The sequence below is a fragment of the Hyposmocoma kahamanoa genome, unplaced genomic scaffold, assembly GCF_003589595.1.
Source record: "Hyposmocoma kahamanoa isolate Upper Pololo Valley unplaced genomic scaffold, ASM358959v1 88, whole genome shotgun sequence".
Taxonomy (NCBI): Eukaryota; Metazoa; Arthropoda; class Insecta; order Lepidoptera; family Cosmopterigidae; genus Hyposmocoma; species Hyposmocoma kahamanoa.
The window spans coordinates 689,387-711,178 of record NW_020654466.1 but is presented as its reverse complement, the minus strand read 5'-3'; the positions used below and the strand labels follow the sequence as shown (position 1 = coordinate 711,178).

The 21,792-nt window shown below is 40.8% G+C and overlaps 2 protein-coding genes across 2 annotated transcripts in view; one reads left to right on the top strand and one right to left on the bottom strand.

Annotated features, from left to right (window-relative positions):
* Positions 1–21,741, top strand: part of LOC113235863 (E3 ubiquitin-protein ligase Ubr3) — a gene marked incomplete at its 3' end in the record, with an annotated part of 142,898 nt that extends 121,157 nt beyond the window's left edge. The window contains exons 10-26 of the mRNA XM_026471786.1: positions 3,747–3,928; positions 7,446–7,570; positions 7,999–8,141; positions 12,168–12,331; positions 13,432–13,598; positions 13,662–13,831; positions 14,328–14,648; positions 14,895–14,969; positions 15,330–15,444; positions 15,934–16,052; positions 17,271–17,418; positions 17,987–18,122; positions 18,783–19,026; positions 20,263–20,421; positions 21,061–21,248; positions 21,326–21,440; positions 21,514–21,741. Coding sequence (XP_026327571.1) covers positions 3,747–3,928; positions 7,446–7,570; positions 7,999–8,141; positions 12,168–12,331; positions 13,432–13,598; positions 13,662–13,831; positions 14,328–14,648; positions 14,895–14,969; positions 15,330–15,444; positions 15,934–16,052; positions 17,271–17,418; positions 17,987–18,122; positions 18,783–19,026; positions 20,263–20,421; positions 21,061–21,248; positions 21,326–21,440; positions 21,514–21,741 — 2,799 coding nt within the window. The remainder of the gene's footprint in view (positions 1–3,746; positions 3,929–7,445; positions 7,571–7,998; positions 8,142–12,167; positions 12,332–13,431; positions 13,599–13,661; positions 13,832–14,327; positions 14,649–14,894; positions 14,970–15,329; positions 15,445–15,933; positions 16,053–17,270; positions 17,419–17,986; positions 18,123–18,782; positions 19,027–20,262; positions 20,422–21,060; positions 21,249–21,325; positions 21,441–21,513) is intronic.
* The window catches only part of LOC113235862 (stromelysin-2-like), a 27,013-nt gene continuing 26,960 nt past the window's right edge, over positions 21,740–21,792 (bottom strand). Inside the window, exon 8 of the mRNA XM_026471785.1 lies at positions 21,740–21,771. Within this exon, the coding sequence (XP_026327570.1) occupies positions 21,740–21,771 (32 nt within the window). The remainder of the gene's footprint in view (positions 21,772–21,792) is intronic.

Genomic DNA, 21,792 nt, shown 5'->3' with positions numbered 1-21,792 from the left:
CTCGCCACTTTCTCTGGCATAATTGCAAATCCGCCATCTTGAATTGGTAATAGCGCAACGTACCTTACCAATTGGTAAATTATTTTGCACTAGCAACACTGTCGCCGCTCCCCGTTTATCAACAAACAAACAAAAGCTTTTTGTAATATTTTTCTTGTTAACATAGCCCAATTTTATCACAGCTTTTTATGACGGTTGTAAAAGGATGTTAGATTTTATGGCCTTTTTAATGTTACCACTTTTTGTCTATGATAATTCGCCGCTTTTTGTTAACTAACAACGTTTACGTTTCGTGGTGTAACTACAAGAACTTTAAGATTTGTACCAAATGACTGGACGAACAAGTTGTGAGCCTGGTGGTAGGTGACACGCCTGACCATAACAGTTGCAGTGCCACTCAAGAGTTTTTAATCGCAAAGATCTGAGAGGGACTGCCACTGCGCCCTGAGTCATAAGTTGACAAGCCCCATGTGCCTGTAATTTCACCAGCACCCTTACCCTTCAAAACCGGAACACAGTAATGTGAGCATTTCTGCTTGGCGACAGAAATAGATAAGGTGCCAATACTTTCCTAGACGAACTCATTCATAAGGAGCTTACCACTACTACAATTAGTTATTTATTTAGGCATACCCACATAGTTATTACTAAACAAAACATATTACAAAACTATGGTTGCATCCAGTTAGCATTTCCTAATTATCTGTCCTAAAGTTGCCTGGAAGAAATTGCTACTTGGTACATGGTTGTACTGTGTTGTCTTTGTAATAAAGAAAATAGATAAAAGAGAGTAGTAAAATAGAAATCAACACTTGAATCACTAACATGTATTTGAAAATTCCTAAACATCTTTTGCATTCACATGATCAAATATTTGTCTTGTAATAATCACTAGCTGATGTCCGCATTGTACAGGCAACTTACCGCTTTTAATTCTGTAACTTGAGCACTTTTACACGGAAAATATGTGTTTTTTATTCCATGACCTAACACAGCCAATGAACAAGAATTACAAAAATCGTTCGAATATTAATTATTAATATAAATTAATTTTCCATTTATATTTCCGTATATATCGTTGTTACAAATTTAATATGTCCTATGTTTTAAAAGTAACTGTCATGGAAAAATGAAAGAGATTTCTTCTGTAAAATTTTCCTAGTATTTTTGTTCTATTTTCTTATTTGGATAAACAATGATATTTAAATCTATAGCAAAAATGTTTCTGTATCTTTTGATATGCTTTCCAAAATCTACAAAACTTCTTGTCGACCAAAATACGTAAGAGGTTTTAAATTTGCAATGACGATATAATTTTTTAATTTTATTAGTTATCATTTTGATTCTATGATGAGCGTAAGTACCTGTGATTGGGATATACTTACCGCATACTGAATAATAAAGTGACACAATTTTTGGGTCGGTGCCCTCACTTAGGTATTCACTATTTGTACTAAGTGCTATAAAACTAATGGATACTTAAGTGAGGGTACCGACTGTACATGTAACATATTTGTAAATCTGACAAAATAAATTTAAAAAAACATACGAGGTAAACAAAGTAAAACTCTAAACTTCTTAACCGATTTCAAATAAAGAATGAGGTTCTCAATTTGCATGTATTTTATAATGAACCGATTTTGATGATTCTTTTTTTGCTGGAAAGAGGGTACTTCAGTATTGGTCCCATTTAAATATGAAGAAAATATTCCCCCTCCAAGGGTGGCAAACTAGGGGATGAATCCGGTTTCGCGCACTTTCCGGTAACCGATTTCAATTAAACTTGGCAAATATATGTAATTCCACGAACTGTTCAGGTCAGCTCTTTTAGTACTCTTTATTGAGATTATCGCTTATCAACGGTGATCGAAATTTACCTAAAGTATGAACGTTTTCTTAGCATGGACATACCCCTTTTCGTCATCAATGCGTATAATCTTTTTTCTTTTTTTTTTTCTAAACATTTCAAAATATACTTTGTCTCATTTTTATTTTTTTAATGGCTAAAGTATTTATATGCGTATGTACCTATAGACACAATCACAATATTATTTTTGGAGACAATAATTTGTAACAAACACTTAATAGGAAATAATAATTTCTCGGCAATATACTCAGATTTTAATAAATAATCAGTGCGAAGAAGTCCCAGGTATTATAGAAAGGAATGTCCACGTTATTCTTCAGTTTAGCTAAATCAACTCCCTAATTTCCGATCACTGCATTTCAAAAAGAATTTATTAATGTTTGGCACCAGTCAAACGTACATAATAATTTTTTTATCTATTAAAAAAAATTCGTAATTTTCGTAGTTAGTCGCTTAGTTACTGAAGGTGCGACATGTAGTTTTGTTGGACAATGGTCTTTGCGTCAACAGTGTAACGCACAAACTAGATAATAATAATGTGCCAAACAACCATACCAATTACCGGAATTCAAACCAGGGAATCCCCTGTACTTTGCGTGAGTGATGGACGATGGACGGCATTCGTGGTTGAGTGACAGGACGAACAAATCGTGCGCCTGGTGGTAAGCGACACGCCTATTCAAAACAGTTGCAGTGCCACTCAGTGCTTTAAATCTGAGAGGATTGCCACTGCGCCCGTCACCCTGATTCATGAGTCCCTTGTGCCTGTAATTTCTCAAACTCACATAACTGCTTGGCGGCAAGAAATAAGTAAGGTGTTCAAATTCGTTAAGGAGTGTTTGTGTTTCGTTGGGAACTGACCCACGATCTATAAAGCAAGCGTCGTCCCAACCAATCACCGCTATCTATAGGTTATGTTGTTTGGTATCTTCCACCACGCTCTGGCCCGATATAGTCAAAGAGACAACCGGTGACAAATAGAATAGCTGTAAGGTGCGGCGTACCTCGTAACATTTCTCTTAAGGAAAACGTACATTAATTCTAATTATTATTTGAATTTACTTGACAAATACATGTTCTAATACAATTGTGGTTTATTAATCAATCAATTGTTTGTAATAAGTTTTTAAATTATTTCCTTTTATTGTCATAAGTTTTTATGCCGTGTGTGTCAATGATTTTAAATTACGTATTGTGTTTTGGAAGTGATTAAAACATTTATTTCATTGTTCTTTTTTAATTTTGTCATTATGGTTTAGGGGGCTTTGCCCTTTTCAATAAGTCTGCTCCCTCGTTGTTACTGTATTGGTATTAAATTCACGAGTTCAGGTCTTTATTCGTCTGTGTCACAAGTGGGAGCAGAGATTTTACGCCATAGTTGTTAACATAATTTCGATTCAGTGCGTCTGTCTGTTGTAATAGGGGTTAAAGTATGAAATTGCCGATTTGTACTGAAAATCTAAATTGTTTATTTTTTAAATTTTTAACAAATTTATTTAATCAAAATAGTTGCCATATTCAAATGTTTCAAATTTAAAAAAAAAAATCACAGAAACCATTTGAAAAAAGTTTCATTCGAAAACCTCAAACCATGAAGATTCTATGAAAATTCAAAGAACCTATTGCAATAAAACGGCAATTTCATACTTTAACCCCTAATATTTGATGTAAGAAAAGGACAGGTGATTTAATTTTAGTTCAGAGCTGTGAAATTATAGTAATCGTAATAATGTGAACGCGAACGCCTTGAAATTGAAATTTCAACGCTCAAAAAACGTTTTTTTTTTACCTAATAAGTACATTAAAAGAAAAATTAGGATAAATTATGAAATCTTAAGACAACATAAACGTGGCGTAATTGAATCTTATTTGTCAACAGGCGTTGTTCTACGAGATCTTAGCAGGAGTATGGGTGCGCAACGGCCTGCAGATCAAAGGGCAGGCGATGACGTACATTCAAGCGAACTTCTGCAACTCAATGGTGGACATGGATATTTACTGGCTGCAAGTCTGCGCTGCGCATCTCCAGGCTGATCAGTTCTTAGACATGTGCATTGATATGTGAGTATGATGGGCGATTTTTAACCGACTTCAAAAAATGGACCTTTTTTGAGTCCATAAATATCTTCATCCTCATCGTCCCTTTTTGTCTATCGAACCTCAGGCATACTAAGCTCTTTTCGTGATCTTTTGCTGTGCGCGCTGCCCGGGAATGACATTCCCTGCCTGCGACTTTGTTTCCGAGTACATATAACCCAAGTATTTTTAAGGTGCAACTGAATAAGCGTCTTCTCTGGGCGCGAACGTTACGTCGTAGACCCTATCTTTGCTCCAGGGCTAGGTAGGGATCAAGAGCAAGTTAATTTACTTAAAAAATATCCTTGTAAGTTGGTCACCATCGACTCGTATACATTTCATTGCTTAGGCACTGGTTCTCATGAACCTTTAGAGCATAGTCCAAGCCCTGGCCCGATGATGGTTGGGTTCATGCAACTTGAAAGAGTTTTTTTGAAATTTCGCCTTTAAACCAACAGTTAATCTTAACACGTTCACAGTTCATGACTCCACCTGGAGTCGTACATTGGCTTCAACCATAAACCACGCATGCCTATGAAGTCCCAACTACATACTGTTGCAATGTCAAAGGTTGGACTTGTAAATCAAAGCTTTAATTTTTTAAGCTTGTGAACTGGGTAGTCTTTTATATTTATATAATTTTAATTGCGGCGCCCTAACAGGGTCATGTTTTGAGTTTGACTTTAACTTTGAGTAAAAGACAAAACCAACACTATTTTACACAAATTCCGGTGAACTTACGGGAACTGTGAACGTGTTAACTGAGCAGGATTTACACATACTTTCCGATGGGAGTACAATGTAGGACTTTCTACATAGTAAATAAGCGTTTTCACCAACGACCAGTGGTAGCGCAGTATGAAAACTGTTGCTTGACAATTGAGAGGTTCAGAGCGCGTCTAACACGCTAAGAAATTCGACGTGTCTACTACAGAAAAAATTAGAAAGATCTTGTACACGACAAGGACTTTGTCGGATCTAGCCACGAAAACATGTTCAGTCTTACTACAAAAGATTTAATAATCACCGCTTTAACATGCGTTTACTTAGTCAGTGACTAAGTCTTTAAACATTGTTTAAAACAGTGTTTAACGTGTCGTACCACAAAACCATGTTTAACGCCAGTCTTTGTAGACAAAGTATAAACACAGAAATAATATTCATCTATGGCAGCACTAGAATTCATTCATTCAGTCATTCGCCGTTTGTCCCCATCTTTTCTATTTTACGCAGATCCAACAGTGGTTTATTAATAAATTTAAAATAACTAGCAATGTTTTATCATAAAATAATATAAAATAATTTGCAAGTTGTACAATACAATGCAAGAATTTGTTAAAATGTATTTTTTTTATTTTACCTTATAGCCTGTTTTGTTAATGGGTAAAGCGTAACGGAACGTAATTTTTACCTGAACCTAAGAGAGGACTGATAGTGCGTGAATGTTAGTGATCGTTGGTTTCTTTTAAAAAACTTTCGCCTTTTCTCGTGCGTTTCGTATTTAAATCGGTAAATAGTATCAAAACTGGATAAAAACGCGAGTGTGGTGATAACTCGATTCAAGACGAAAAATTTTGTAGTGTCATCCTACACATGGGAATTAAATACCACGAAATTATGAAAGTAAGTTCCCTTTTGGAAATTTTCGCCCTGATAAAATACATAGAAATTGCATATCAATTCACTCTAAGACGACATCATAAATAGTTAAATATTGCTGCGGATTCTAGTATGCTGTAATTAGCTCTCGGTTCTCTTTTGTTCAATTAGGACTCAGTTGAACAAATAGATAAACCAGCATTTGTTGAATAAGTATTTGTTACTAAATAAATGATGAGGAGGTACTATTTTTTAGCTACAGATTTTTATTTCGGCATTTAAAATAATAATTCGTAAATATTCCGGAATGGCACGTAAACTACTACCCAAACGTCTTATTACACAAAAACAAAGCATGCCATAGAAAGGAGGAAGTAAAAAACGCAAAGTTGAGAGAGTAATTCGTAAATATCTTATTTTATGTTTGCACATAAGTTACTATACTTAAAAAAGCTCTGCCTATTTATTTCAGATTAACCCAAAAAGTACTATTTTACAAACAAACAATGAATTAAAGAACCGAAAACACCGAAATTATGGGAGAAGGAGTACAAACTGAAAATAAAATACCAAACTAAAGAATTGTGTCACTAGGATGTAAGACACAAGCTACTAACTGAAGTATTGATGATCGAAAAAGAAATAAAGAAAAAAAGTTGGAGAAAAAGGAATTTGAAATATTTTTGTTGAATGATGAAAAAATGGCATAATTTTGTCCAAATTTTATTAATAAATTTGTTATATCAAAAATGTTATTGTATGAAATTTCTTCTTGCAATATTTCCTATTAATGTAGAAGGCACCTGTCAACTCTGCATTCGTGGACGTCTATATTCCACAAAATCGAAACTTTCTTCCATGTTCACTTTCTTTCTTTCTTTACAATCACTATCTTATGGTCCGAAAATTGAACTATACCTTTTCCGAAATTTCTTTTCATCGTAATACTCAAATGGATTAATTCGCTCACGATGTATTCTGTCTCGAAACATGTCCATATAATCCACGTCGCCCATGTCAATAGAATCAATAAAATTGAAGACATCCATAATAATCACCACAAATAAACGAAAAGAGAAATAAAACACAACAGTAAACGGTAGCTTGCAACGACCCTTGAGTATTGGTGATCTGTAGCAATGGCTAAAACACGCGTTAAACTAACATCTGGCAGTGGTTTAAATTTAAACAATGTCCAACCGCTGTCCATCCCAAAACAATGGTTAGGCGCGAATTTATGGTACAACTTTTTCTAAACATCTGGTGAACAACTGCTTAAACGTTTTTGTGGTAAGACTGGTTGTGTCTGTTGCAGACACGACAATGATGAGTGTGTTCACGATACGAATGCTTTCGGACAGACGTGTGTAGGGTATATCGTTTGACTACCGACTGTGGGAAGAAATATGTTGTTGCATTTATGTTGACTATTAAGCAACACCCGTCCACGCGCATAAACGTTCGTTTACTGACAATGCACCGTACCCCGCCCCATACAATAGCAGCAGAGCGCATCGTATTCGGGGTAGACGAGATTTTTTCTTGTCCGGCGCTGAGGCAGTGTACACAGTTTGTGTGTAGAAACGACACGACTTGCATAGACCCGGCGACTTCTATTACCGTGGCCACGCGCCCGGACGGTACGGCCGACTTTAATTTGTAAGTTACGTACATTTGTAAAAGTTTAGCAGCAATACCCCTTGCTCTCGGTGAAGGAAAATATTGTAATGAAACCTGCGTGTCGGAGATGGTTCACAACTCTTGAAAAACTTAAAAGTCCCCAACTCGCATTGGGTCAGTGTGACAAATTGCGTCCTAAAATCGTTTACTTAGAGTTGTTTGATTCACTACTCCCTCGCAGAAAACCTAAGAGCGTGCTTTAATTTACAATGTTGTCCACCAGGTTCGGGGTACGCGAATGGCTAAGTATGTCGCCCATGTCGCCGGTACAGGCGGCAGAGCAGGACGCGATGGTTGAAGGACTGCTGACCTTCCTTGCTATCCTAGTCTCTTCTAGAACTAACCTTGGTAAGAAATTGTGTTCTTTTTTGTATTTATTTGGAAAGGAAAATTATTATCATTATTTTGTGGAATGGAAAACTACGTCACAATAAAATTTTTCTAGGGAATTTACTACGAAGTTTACAGCCTAAGAATGTCTTTCTAGAGAATATTTTTTGGGGAAGACACGTCACAAGAAAGTATTTTCTAAATTACATCATAAGAAAGCCTTTTACTTTTTTTTTTGAGTTTTGAGTTTGACCTAAAGAAAACTATAGTAGTTGGCATGACTGTTAGGGGACAGGTAAAAGGGATACCTATTTATAAAATATTGGGTATGTTACGTAAAATACGGCGCTGGTTTTACCGATACATCAAACAACACTATTTGAAATGGTAACTTGTATGTTTATGTTGTATTTCACATTTATTTTAACAATATTCTTTATTCTCAGGTAACGACGAACTAACCCAGTCAAGATTAGAAGTAAGCACGTTGCTAGCAGCTGGCGATAAAACACACTCACAGCTGTTGGAGCTCATGCCCGAGAGGTCCGGCAATGCACACACGAGAAATTTTGAGACTGTACTTAAAGAGGTAATTTGATTTATTCATTGTTTTATTTCTCTCTCTCTCTCTCATCTGAGCGTTGTCCCGGTTGCGTCCTCAGCAGTGTTGCTGCGGAGCCCGGGGTCCGCTTTCCTGCTTTTTCTCCTCCACTTTGCACGGTCTTCGGCATCCTTAGTAGTGAGACCATTGGCACGCATATCACCCTTGGCGACGTCAAGCCAGCACTTCTTGGGTCTGCCCCTTCTACCGCGGCCCGGCGGAGGTGGCATAGCTAGACATTTGTTTCCCACGTAGCATGCCGGTTTCCGTAAAATGTGGCCGTACCAACGTAGGCGGCTTTCTTGCAGTTTATCTGCAATGTCACGGACGTGAAGGCTGCCGCGGATGCGGGAGTTTCTGACACGGTCTTTCCGTGAAACTCCACACATCCAGCGCAGCATCTTCATTTCCGTGTCACGCAGCTCCTGCTTATGACGCTCAAGTACGGGCCACGTTTCACTGCCATATAAGATTATTCATTGTTTTATTTGAATATACATAATATGCAGTATGCCCCACGGCTGTGCGACACGGAGGAGGGAAAGTACTTTAAATATTGTAGATAGTGAATGTAGGATTGATGAGACTTTTAAGTAACAGTATCGTTTAAATTTTAAATTAAAGGAACACCATGAAATTTTAATGCGTTTTACTGTCGATATTCGCGAACATTAAAATCTTAAAATTATTCGATGATGCAACATATCCTGTCTACAATCACATCAAGTCATATATCAATGCTTAACTACCTCCGTGGCCGAACGGTTACCGTACCGGACTGCCACGCAGAGGTCCCAGGTTCGATTTCCGGGCCGGGAGAAATATTTGTATGGCCTACAATTATTTCTCTCGTGAGTTTGGGTGTAATTTGTGGTTGTCTATGTGTGTGTCCATGGCACCCGCGACACAGGGTTTCCCTAGTGCGGGGCTATGTTGAGTGTGTGCGTTATTATTATTATAAATGCACGTTATTATATCACATCAATACATGTTCGAATCTCGTCCCCAGGGCAACGGACCAAGATCCGTCAATTTGTAGCATGATATGCTGTCGTTTGTACTTTCCCTTCGCATCACGTTGTTCACGACATAAGTTGTCGTGGTAAAAGTTAAAAAGAACTACAGCAGAACAAAACTTGTCAAATGTGGGTTGTGCTCAATGTCAATAAAATATACACACATCAAAAGTGTCTAGGGATCAAGTGAATATTTTTGAAATAAAAATTATTTAAGCAATATTTACCAAATCCAGTCTTCCAGGACGACTTCTTACTTTAATGCTTATGTTTTATTTAACCGCGTACCCCTATATTTAATTAAAATAAACTAAAATTGATGTTTTTGCAAATTATGGGAAAAAACTCAAATTAACGGCGTCAATTAAATGACAAAAAGCTCATTTTTATTGTAAAGATAAGAAAATTAATAATCTGTATTTCCACCATTAACACGAATCACACAATTACAGCGATTTGGCATGCTTAAGATGAGTTCATCAAAATCACTTTGAGGAATGGCCGCCCATGTGTTTTGTAACAAGTCAAAATATTGTTGTAGAGTATGTACGGTATGCATACTCGGCACAGCTCTTCTTTGAAGCATATCCCATGCGTGCTCAATTGGATTGAGGTCTGGCGATTGAGCAGGCCACGGCAGAACGTTGATACGAGCTTCGGCAAGAATGCGTGTTACGACTCTAGCCGTGTGTGGACGTGCGTTGTCATGCATTAGTTGAAATGAATCACCCAACTGGCCTCGCAAAGGGATGATAACATCTGAAACAATCCTCCAAATACCGGCCCATATCATTATTGTTCCCCCACCATATGGATGAACTTCCTGACAATATCTCAAACGTTCATGACGTCCAGATGTTCTCCAAACTCGAGTACGTCTTGTATCCGGTCTCATACCGAAGCGGGACTCATCCGAAAAGCACACATAGCGCCAGTCTTCTTCCTCCCAGTTTCTGTGTTCGCGAGCCCATCGTAAACGGGTCCTGCGATTGCAGGGTGCAATAGGTGGAACTCTGAGCGGCCTTCGGGATCGCAGACCCACTTCACGTAAACGATTTCGGATTGTTTGATCGCTTATTAGCAAGCCTGAGGAGCTGTGGAGCCTCGTAACCAACATCATGGCGGTCATGGTACGATTCCGTCGAGCAGTATTTTGGATATACCGGTCCTGTCTGCGAGTCGTGATGCGAGATCGTCCTCCATGTCGCTCGGCCACGCTGCCCGTCATGCGATAGCGCGTCCAGAGGCGACTTATGACGCTCTGTGTAGTGTTAAGAGTGAAAGCTTTGCACAACACGTTGCCTGGAACCAGCTTCCAACATTCCGACGGCTCGCATCAAATGATGAAATTAAATGATGTCGTCTCTCCATAATAATGTAAATTGTTTCGGTTCCGATGCAGATATTGTAATGATTTTGTCAAAACGCTATAACTCATTTTTATACAAAACCACATTGACAATCGATTTTCTTCTTATTATCGAATTTTAAACAATATTCCTTATTTAAATGTTAAAACTCACTAAAAAGTATCAATAGCGATACAAAAAAGTTAATATAATTAACCCTAATTGCAGCAATACTCTTAAACGTACTTGATCCCTAGACACTTTTGATGTGTGTAGATATACACATCATACTCACGCCTTTGGGTTCCCATTAGGATGGACTAGATTATCGAGAGAGCTTTACCATATATAATCATTTATTCCATAGGTAAAACTTTTACACTTGAAAACGTCATTTTTTAAGTTTACTACACTGACCTCCCTGAGAAGAACGAGCAAGAAATTCTAGGGATTGCTCTTTTCAAATAAACTTAAATGCTATAGAATACATTTTGAATCATATTTGTGTGGAATTTAGACTCACGTTGTTTTTCCATACATCTTTATCTAACACATAGTCTACAATTTTGTAATATGACTTTTCAATTAATGGTAATCTTAATATATGCTCCGGAATCTTATTATAAAAACGTATACAGTTCCCCATAAAATAATCGTTTACCTTAGTTAAACGAAAACGTAGTACCATGAGTTTGGACTTAAGTTCTAAGGTTAATATTATGGCTATCTTCATTCTCAACGAAATTATGTATACTTTTACGGGCATTCAAAATATTTGAGTAAATGTACTGTGATGCCACGTCATGATACCAGTCTTCTTAAACTTTTCTCTGAGAGAAATCCGAGAACCTAAACGGTATACTGAACGAATCGCTCGTTTTTACAACACAAATATGGTTTGTATATCTGCCGCCTACATGAGAATCCCGTAGGACATTATACTATGAAAGTAACGACAGTAAACTAGTCTAGCAGTAGACTTACATTCATCCCTTTGCATATAAGTCTTCATGTGTAGTCGATTTGATCTCAGAACGTCTTTTGTGACCCTCTTCGAAAGTCATAAATTAAATAATTTTTTTCCTAGTGAGAAACAAAAAGATTTGAGAAGTCGACGTCCAAATCCGGTAGCATTTATTATGACTTTATTTACTAACATACATACATTATTATAATATTTAGTAGTAATATCTCTCCAAGCGGGAAAGGAAAACCTTTAAGAAATTTTAGGAAAAACTTTAGAAAACGTGGGAATACTAATTCACATTGGACCATTGTCTTTTTTTTTTTATATTTAAATCAAATGACGGGACGTACAAGTCGTGTGCGTGATGATAAGCTACCTGGCTGTATATAACAGTTGCATTGCCAATTAGAGCTTTAGATCGCAAACATCTTAGGGGCACTGCCACTGCGCTCGTAAATCTGAGACATAAAGTTGACAAGTCCCACGTGCCTGTAATTTCACCAGCGCCCTTCTTAACCGGAACCCAGTAGTGCTGACATTACTGCTTGGCGACAGAATAAGGTAAGGTGGCAGTACTTCCCTGGACGAACTCTTTCACAATGAGCTGTACTGCTGCTTAAATGCAGTGTGATCTAAAGGCTCTCAGTTTTGTGTAGTTTTAACGTAGTAATTGTCATTTCAGTTATCAACCTACCGTCCACCGCCTAAAGGGTCAGAAAACCTTGAACAAGGTTTGTTCGTACCAAAACCGATTGTTTGGCAGCAATACTACGACCCTTTACATGTATTACGTCGCGCTGTACATCGGAGGGACTTCCACGCTTCCATGGAGCGGTTTACTGCTTAGTAAGTCTTCATTATAGTGCTAATAAGATTCTAATTAAATCACAGTTCCGTCGCTTACCGCTAGATGGCGTTGACCCATTTTTTTATATATTTCTAAATCGCGATGTTAAGATTTTTCTTAGATCCATCTCAAGGCCCTTATTTAGCCAGCATTTAGGTTCTTTGTCCGGTGGCGCTATCAAGGTCATCAGCACTCAATTGCAAAGTAATTTACTTTCATTAACTGCCTCCGTGGCCGAATTCCAGGTTCGATTCCCGGGCCGGGAGAAATATTTGTATACCTTACATTTATTTCTCTCATGAGTTTGAGTGTAATTTGTGGTTGTCTATGTTTGTGTCCATGGCATACGCGACACAGGGTTTCCCTAGTGCGGGGCTATGTTGGGTGTGTGTGCGTTATATTTCTATGCCTATTAGTTCTCCATAATTTTTATCCGAAGCTTATGTGTTGAGTGAAGTGGAATTTTTGATACATCTCAAATGGTGTTTATTAAAAAGAAACTGTTAAGTAAGATCTTAATATCGATCTTGCACTTGAGACGAATTTATTAATTACGGACAAAGGAATCTTATTTACAATTTTTAATTATTAACCATGTAGTTTCGCTATATGACACTAATTTAAGATTAAGTGAAATTCGACGCCTTGTCCATAGTAATGCTAGTTTAGTTTGTTTTATGACTGGTGGGGGCTCTACTCTATTCGGCATAAAAATATTTTGCGCATTCGGTTTATAGAATTCAAATTTATTTCGAAAAATATTTTTTTACTTCGTATATTAACCACAATTATCTGATATTTTTTGACGAGTCTGTAATGAATTTACACTCGTTTTTGTTTTTACGTATTTTATTAGCACAAGAGGTAAATTGGTCATATTTAAAAAAAAGGTAAGGTTTACTTTAAAAGTAATTTTTGCTGTGTAATACAATAATCATTAAGATTGGTTAATGCATGATGGCGAAAAAAGGTAATATTGTAACTGAATTTTGTCTACACCCGCATGTGTAACATTTCGCGCTGCTGCGTCGTTTTGAACCACAATATAGCTTTCATGGGACTGTCGTAGTATATTGTGGAAAACGTGGCTGCCTTTTAGCGTCCGCGAGAAACAAAAGTCGGAGGGTACGTCGTCGAGCGGGGGCTCGGACGGCGCGAGCACCAGTGACGGCACCGCGTCGGCGTCCGGCGCGCTGTGGCCGCCGCTGCGACCCGCGTCGGCCGCGCCGCCGGGCGCCGGCGACCCCAGAGGCATCTGCGCTTCAGGTGCGTGTCCTTGGACTGGCTTGTGGCCGCGCCAGTGCCGCGACTGACCTCACTCGCTCGCAGGCGTGCTGCACGGCGCGCTGCTGGCCGTGCTGCACCGCGGCGTGCACCGGCGCCAGCGGCAGCCCGAGGCCACGGCGCCGCACGCGCCGCCAGACCACGTGCTGGCGCTGGCCGTCTACCTGCTGGACGTGGCCGCCGAGCTGGCGCACGAAAGGGCCAAGCAGCACAACGTGAGTTCTCCTCCAGTAGACACTTGGGAGTCAGTCATTGTGACGGCCTCCGTGCTCGAGTAGCTTATGCAACGGTTCTCTGTTCGTGGTATCGTCGTCGTTTGTGATTTCCATAATACAAGTGGTTTAGTTACTTACTTTGGGATCCATCATCGAGCATCGTATGTGGTGATCTAATTAACCTAAAGTAAGCTTTATGAGAACAAATCAGAAACAAATGTCGAGATGGATGTGCGGTGGAGGGACGAGAAAGGATAAGATGAAGAATATGTACATCGAGGGAAGTTTGAAAGTGGCGCCAGAGACGGAAACGATGAGGAGTAATAGATTAGGAAGAATGTTAGTGACGGGAGGAGTGATAGGTACGAATGAGGAGGTATATAAGGGGAAAGGAGCAGTATGGAAGTGACGGCCGGTAAGGCGGCCTTAACGTGGGATAGGCACGGGCCTCCACAAGGCTGCCCAAGGCAGCGCTGACCTCGCTTCGTCCCCGCAGCGCGACGTGTGCGTGGCCGGCGGCGAGGGCGGCTCGCGCTCGTCGCCGTGCGTGGCCGGCGTGCCGCTGCTGGGCGCCTTCGCGGGCTCGGCCGTGTGCGACAACGCGCGCACCTTCGTGGCCTCGGTGCCGCCCTACGCGCCCAAGCACGACCCGCAGCACGTGTACCCCGCCACCTACCACTCGGACAGCGACACGGAGTGGGAGCCGCCCGCCGCCGCGCCGCCCGGCCCGCTGCCCGCGCCCGCGCCGCCCGCGCCGCAGCCCAGCACGGCGCTGGCCGTGCCGCCGCCGCTGCAGGTCTCGCTGGCCGCGCAATACGTGAGTCCCCCGCCTTTATTCTATCACTTGCCCAAAAATACTACTTCCAAAACTTTATTATTTCTACACACAGTAATTGGTCGACGCCATTTTCAAGCAAATGACAGAGTTGCGCTGTCGTCACGACAGGTGGCGCGCGGCTAGATAACGCCTGCCGCCACCTGTCGCGATAAAACCGAACCCGTCTAGTATTCAATTCAATATTTCAAACTCAGGATAGGCGTTACTTAGTTCGTTTTTATCCAGGTGGTACGTGGAGACTCGATGCCCGATGACCAGTCTGACGCAGGTGGTGACGCGCCACAAATACGAGCTCTCGAGGTACTACATTAGCGTCATAGTTAAAAAATATTTGGATACATAAATCACCTCGTCTCGACCTACCCTCCTTTATCCACAACCGAGTAAAAGCCGATCGTAGCTTATGCCAACCACGCGCTGTTCAATCTTGCGCTCTTCTCATCGATCTACGACCTGCAACTTTGACGATGTCTTCCACCAATCTTACTGCGTATTACGTCCCGTATTTCTGTACCTGCTTCTTGACCACTACTCGGTTTTCGCTTTACTCACACCCGTCATCACACATTCCAATATATTGCATTAATTTTTTTTTTTTGAGATAAAGTCCAAATTCAAGTTACACTTGAACGATAACAGAAAGATGTCGATGATTCACAGGGCGCCGATACCCAAGCCCTGGCGTTGCCGGATGCAGATATGGAATCTGACCTGCAGATCGCCTTGACCTCTGATGCTGAACCTGATACCCCGCCCATCGTGACTATCGAATACGGTAACGTTCTAAAGATTATTTAAACAAGGCCGAATAGATAAACAATATGGCGGACTGACAGCAATTGTCTATGTGAAAAAATTAAGAACCATACGTTTTCAGGATTAGTAAGACGACAGTATTACAAAAGCAATCGAATTTAAAAAATTGAATGCTAAGAATTCCAACTTCGATCTTTAAATGCAAGCGATTATAATGTTTGTCTACTGTCTATAGCTGATCGACTTACGGACTTACGTTGATAAAATTACTGTACAGAACTGTCAAAATGTTTTAAAATCAGCTGTGACCTTGCGGCCATGTTTGGCACTGCGATATTCTTTTGCACCCATTGGTCGTGTTAAATTTTATCACTCGAATTTGACAGCTAAATAAAAAAATATTATAGCTTTATCGCTGCGGCATGCTACGGGGGCTACACCGATAAGTGCAATGCTCTTAAATAGAACAGGTAAATTTCTAACTCAAAGACTTTATTAATAATTACAGCAATGGAACCAGACTGGGGTGCAGTGATGACGCTTCGCCAACAGACGAGTCAGTCGCCCTCTAGGACACCCGCTTTGCCCGCACCCGAAGAAGACGTCAAACCTTCGCCTGACACACAGGTTCTTTGCGACTTATATTCCTTACTCTTCACCTCTCATGGAGCAATTACTCAAGAGTATTGCTGATCTCCATAGGTACTACAGATCGTAACTCTAGAAAAGGTCAAAATCCCGTCTTATATTATAACACGCTTTTTTGGTAATACTCTTCAAATTAAAACAAAAACAAAATTTCTCTTCTGCCCGTGTTACTTTTCATCATTTATGTACAAAATGTCACTTTGACATTATAGTTTAAAAATAATTAGTAAATTGTTAGAAACACAGCGGTATATATGGCGCTGATCGATAGCCTGGAAATAGTTTATATTATGTAAATGACCGTGAATATCAATTCCTCTTTCATATAAAATTGTCAATCATTTTTTTTTCCATGTAATATTATTCAAATGTTGACCAAGAGCTAAGCTGGCATTGTGTGTTACAAGCTAATATATAAATTACCGCTTGCTAATATGGGTAGATGGCGCTAATCTTAAACAAAATAAAAGAATTGCCGGCAGCTTATTTTTTTAAGGAAATAAGCGCCATATAGTTGTTTTGTTTGTTATCACTAGAAATTGGAGCAGTTTTATTATATTGTTGTTCGTCAATCTAAAACAAATCACTTACTAATAATAGCTATTTGATGCTCGTCGCGACATCTGGTGTAACAATAGTATCCGACTACGCTGTCTTGTATAGCGATTTGCAGTCGTTTTGAATTGTTGGTCTATGGTATAATGTACACACGCCAGCATATCAAGCTACCTATTGACGTATCTAATTCCGTTGCACTGGAAGCGATTTTCGAACAAAAATGTATAGTGTGATGTGCCGTTGTCCGTACCTAATTGAACTACTTCACTATGATACATAACTGCCTCCGTGGCCAAACGGTTACCATGCCTGCCTGTCACGCAAAGGTCCCAGGTTCGATTCCCAGGCCGAGAGAAATATTTGTATGGCCTACATTTATCTCTCTCGTGAGTTTGGGTGTAATTTGTGTTTGTCTATGTGTGTGTCCACGGCACCCGCGACACAGGGTTTCCCTAGTGCGGGGCTATGTTGAGTGTGTGCGTTATTAATATGCTTTATTCGCTACTTTCCTACTATATAGTCCGGCAAAGGACATATGTAATTTAAGTAGGGACAGACGAAAACAATAATGAAGAGACTGGATTTTTTCATCCTTTTACTCTTAAACATGTGTTAACAAAAGTAAATTCTCATTTGAAGGTGGAACTCCACACACAGCGCGCGGATGAGTCCATACCGGTGAACGAATCGATCATCTCACTTCTACTCAAGTTGCATTCTCAACTGTCGGGACGTTTGGATTCTTTCTCGCTGGATGAGCCTGCTCCAGTCACACAGGAGCCTATTGGTAAGCAAGAGTCAGTTGGTTCTTATCGTCATCCCGTCGCGGTCACCTACGCCGAATTAATAATTGGCGACTTTACATATTTTCAACAAGTTGTGAACCTCCTTCCATATGCAGTAGGGTTCCTTCTGAAAGAGGTCGTCCAGGGAAATAGGTAAGGGCACGGCCACCTACCTATTTCAGCCACCAAGTAATGTTGAGAGCATAACTGTGTTCCGGTTTTGAAAGGTATATAACGGGTGTTTGTGAAATCGCAATCACGTGGGACTTGTCAACTTAAGTATCAGAGTGACAGGCGCAGTGACCCTAAGATCTTGACGATTTAAAGCTCTGAGTAGCACTGCATCTGTTATAGATAGGCGTGTCGCTTACCACCAGGTGCACGACTTGTTCAACCCATCGCTTGTATAAAAGTTTCATTACGATATGGGAAACACGTTTCCCATCACCCTTAGCGAGATAACATATTATATTGCTACGTAAGTTGTAAATTAAAACCACAGACTTCTCCCACCGAACTACCAACTGATTTGATGCTATAATGGTAACGATTGAAATGATTTGTACGCAGGTGACGGTCCACACTTCATCGGCCAAGTACTTCGCAAACTGGCAAGACTGGACGCGCGCTGCGCGGCGGCCATTGGTCACGTGCGGCATTCGCTATGGCCCCACCAGAGAGAACGGCAGGCCGAACAGCGGGCTCGGTAAGACTGTTCGTCATTAAATAGAATTATTGACTCTTTAATAATATAACAACTGAGAAGGTCCCTTTGCTTGCACAGGGTATAGTACCCTTCTCGTATACCCTAAGGGTCGGTAGGGAGGGTCACTACAATCAAAACTTATGTAGAAAGGAACAGACTGTCTGTTAATAACGGGAAGTGGGCGTGCCAACAGCTTCGGCACCAATTTCAACAATATGGAGGGCGCTGTACGTACACCCTGGGCAGCTCACCCAAGGCAATAAATAGCCTTTTAGAGAACCGAATGAAGTCTGTGTAAACCAGTTTATCTGAAAACAGAATCTGACTGATAAGGTCCCTGTGCAGTCTTGCTTGCACAGGTTACAAAGCCTTTCTCGTATAACCTAATGGTCGGTAGGAGGACCACTATAAACAAGACGTTTGCGGGAGTGTACCTATTAATAAATGGGTAGCATTAAAAGATCCGAAAAGTAAATTAAAAAGCGCTTATTCAAATTATGAATTACTACGTCATTTAACTCGTCCAAAAGATGCCTAACCTAATCACTTTATGTTGTAATATAGTTGTCGAGAAGCACAAATGTGTATTTCATTCCAATTACACATATGTTTTAGTCGCAGTGTTGAAGTTTGAGTCAATAAGTCTTATTTCTTGTAAAGGGAAAGAAGAGAAAAAGAAGAACGCTCACGCCGCGCCAAAGAACGACAGCAGCAACTGATGCGTGAATTCCAAAGACGACAACAGCAGTTTATGTCCGCCATGCAGAGCATGGACGGCTCGGAGGGGGGCGGCATGGAGTGGGAGGAAGAGGAGGCCGTTGAAAAGGACTATGACTGTGTTATTTGTAATACCACTGCGCCTACTAGTGCGCAGGATCCTATTGGGCTTGTGGTGCTTTTGCAGGTGAGTTTCCGTATATTTTGGGCGTCCCCAATAATTTTTCAATTCAAAAGTAATTACTACATACCATCAAGTATATAACTTGTCTATTGTAGCAACCTTTCCTTTTTTTAACGTTCTCTGGTCTAAAACATTTTATGATAATAGTGTTGTAAAATATTAACATTTGGAAATTTCGGGAATCGAATCCGTGGCCCCTTCATTCGCCAACTACGGTGCAAAGTGTTGTAGGTCAAAAAGGTCGTCAAGTATCGGTAGTTATTATATTTCAACTTGCTCTATTCTGACTGAATTAAACGCACAATTCGGTACGATATGAAATAAGGCCATATCTACAACTTTTCAAAGGGAGGTTTATTCTGAGAATAGAATTAGTAGTAACTTGCGTGGTTATTTACAAAATGATTATCACTAATAACAGGTTTCTTACCATGATTTCTTTTTATTTTCCTGATATTTCGGAACGATTACGCGCTCCATTATGGATCTTCCGCGGATGGACTGGTATTCGCAACAACCCTGGTCGTAACTTAGCTAAACTGTTAGAATTACTAATACCTTTTTTATGTTTAAATAGGAGAGTTATAAATTTAATATTTTTCTGAATAATATAAATAAACGAAAAGTAATTAATTTTATTATTTATTATTAATAAAATAAATACAGTCTTATACAAATCTTACAAAAAATATATTAATTTATTAAAAAAACTAGGTTGTTCCAGTAAATACGTAGAAGTATTACAAAATATGAGTTTGTGCAATAGACACGTATCTAAAATGAAAAGAATTTTTGACATTTATTATAAAATAAATAAAACGATATATTGTAGACAGTAATTAAACTGGTTGTCACAGAGGTTTTAGTTTATTCATGGGGTCCTGTGTCAAATATAATATCTCCCATTTTTTCTTGTAACTCATCAATGATAACGAAAAAATGTCGAGGTCTTTCAATTTCTCATTATAGTACTTACACGAGGGTCGAATAAACGTGTTTTTGGCGTTTTTTGTAGAACAAGGGCAACAATAAAATGTATTTTTGGTACGGGAGGAGATTCTAGGAATATTAAAGATAACTAATTTTAGCGATAAAGCAGAGTCTGTACTACGATTTTATGACTTTCTTGTAATAAAATCACTTTTGACGTATGATCACATGCGTTTTTATAACCGTACTGAGCGGCTACGAATGAGACGGCGCCGCTGTCGAGGTAAGCAAATGAGTGTCGTGTCGCAGTCGACGTCGGTGCTGGGCCACCGGCGCTGGGCGGGCAGCGGCGACGCGCGCCTGGCGCTGTCCGAGGCCGAGCGCGCGCGCCTGGCGCAGCAGCACGACACCACGGCCGCCGCGCACCACTACCGCCTGCACGACGACTTCTACCAGCACTTCGACATGGTGAGCCTCCCCCCTCCGCCCCTGAGCGTATACTATGTCAACACGAAAAGAGGTCTCTTGTCAAAACGTTCCTTTGCAACTTTGTTATCTCATTTAAATATGGTCTAAATATTTTTGTCACGTTGTGTTTTGGTTTTTTGCTTTATCACATTACTGTTTAATTCATTATTTCATAAGGTATTTCATATGTTTAATGTCTTATGTATGTACTATAAAATAACCAATATTTCAAGAAGGTAAACATTCAATCATGCATAAAATAAAACCGTGCTGCACCGTATCTTACCGTTGATTTTTATTTTATAAATCTCTCACTAGATGTCACAAGCGGCGATGAATGCCGAAAGTCAGTACAATGGTGTATTACAAAAACACATAGGAGAATTTCGACACATCGGCAATTTGACCAATTGCTACGGTGCAGTACGATCGTGTGTTGAAGTCCCACCGGACCGAAGGAATTTAGCTGTGCATTCCATTTTTGTATTAATAATCGTAACAAAACTGGTACAGTTATTTCACAAAAAGTGTCAACGATACTTTAAAATTTGCTGTGATTAAATTGTTTTTTGTATTAGTTATCTGTTTTAGTTTAGGACGTAACTTGAAAAGTGAAATGAAAAGCCCTCATCTCCTCAGGAGTCGTGGCTGCTGGGCGTGAGCGTGGGCTGGGAAGGCGGCGTGCACGTGCAGTCGTGCGGACACCACCTGCACCTGCGCTGCCTGCAGGCCTACCTGCGCTCGCTGGCCGCGCCGCAGCGCCCGCACAACCTGCACGTCGACCGCGGGGAGTACCTCTGTCCCGTCTGCAGGCAGCTGGCCAACAGGTCCTTTTCGACGCATCTTCAGAACGTATTTGAGTCGCGTGACGTTCGCGTGGTTAACGGTCGCTTCCGTCTCGCAGCGTGCTGCCACTGGCGCCCAACGGGCCGCGGGTGCCGCGACCGACCGCGCCGGCCGCCCACGACGTCCTGGCCGCTCAAGTGCAGGACATGCTGGAGCGAGAACAGCCGTTGCCCGTGAGTGTCGACCGCGCGCGCAGCGGTGGTCGCGAGCCGCTCGACCGGAACGCAACGCTCTTCCTCCCCGCAGCCCTCCAGCAAGCTGTCGAAGGCGATGGGCAAGGCGATGGAGGACATGACGGCCACGGCCAGCGGCAAGCTGAAGATGAAGATCGGCTCGTCGCCCGCGGCCATCTTCACGTTCGTGGCGTCGCTGGTGCGCACCAACCTGGAGTGCGAGCTGGTGCAGCGCGGCGGGACGCTGCTGGCGCACCCGCCGCCGCGCTACAAGTCGCGCAACGACTGCATCGTGCCGCTCATGGTGGTGGCGGGCGCGCACGCGCGCATCCTGCGCGGCGCCGACGCGGCG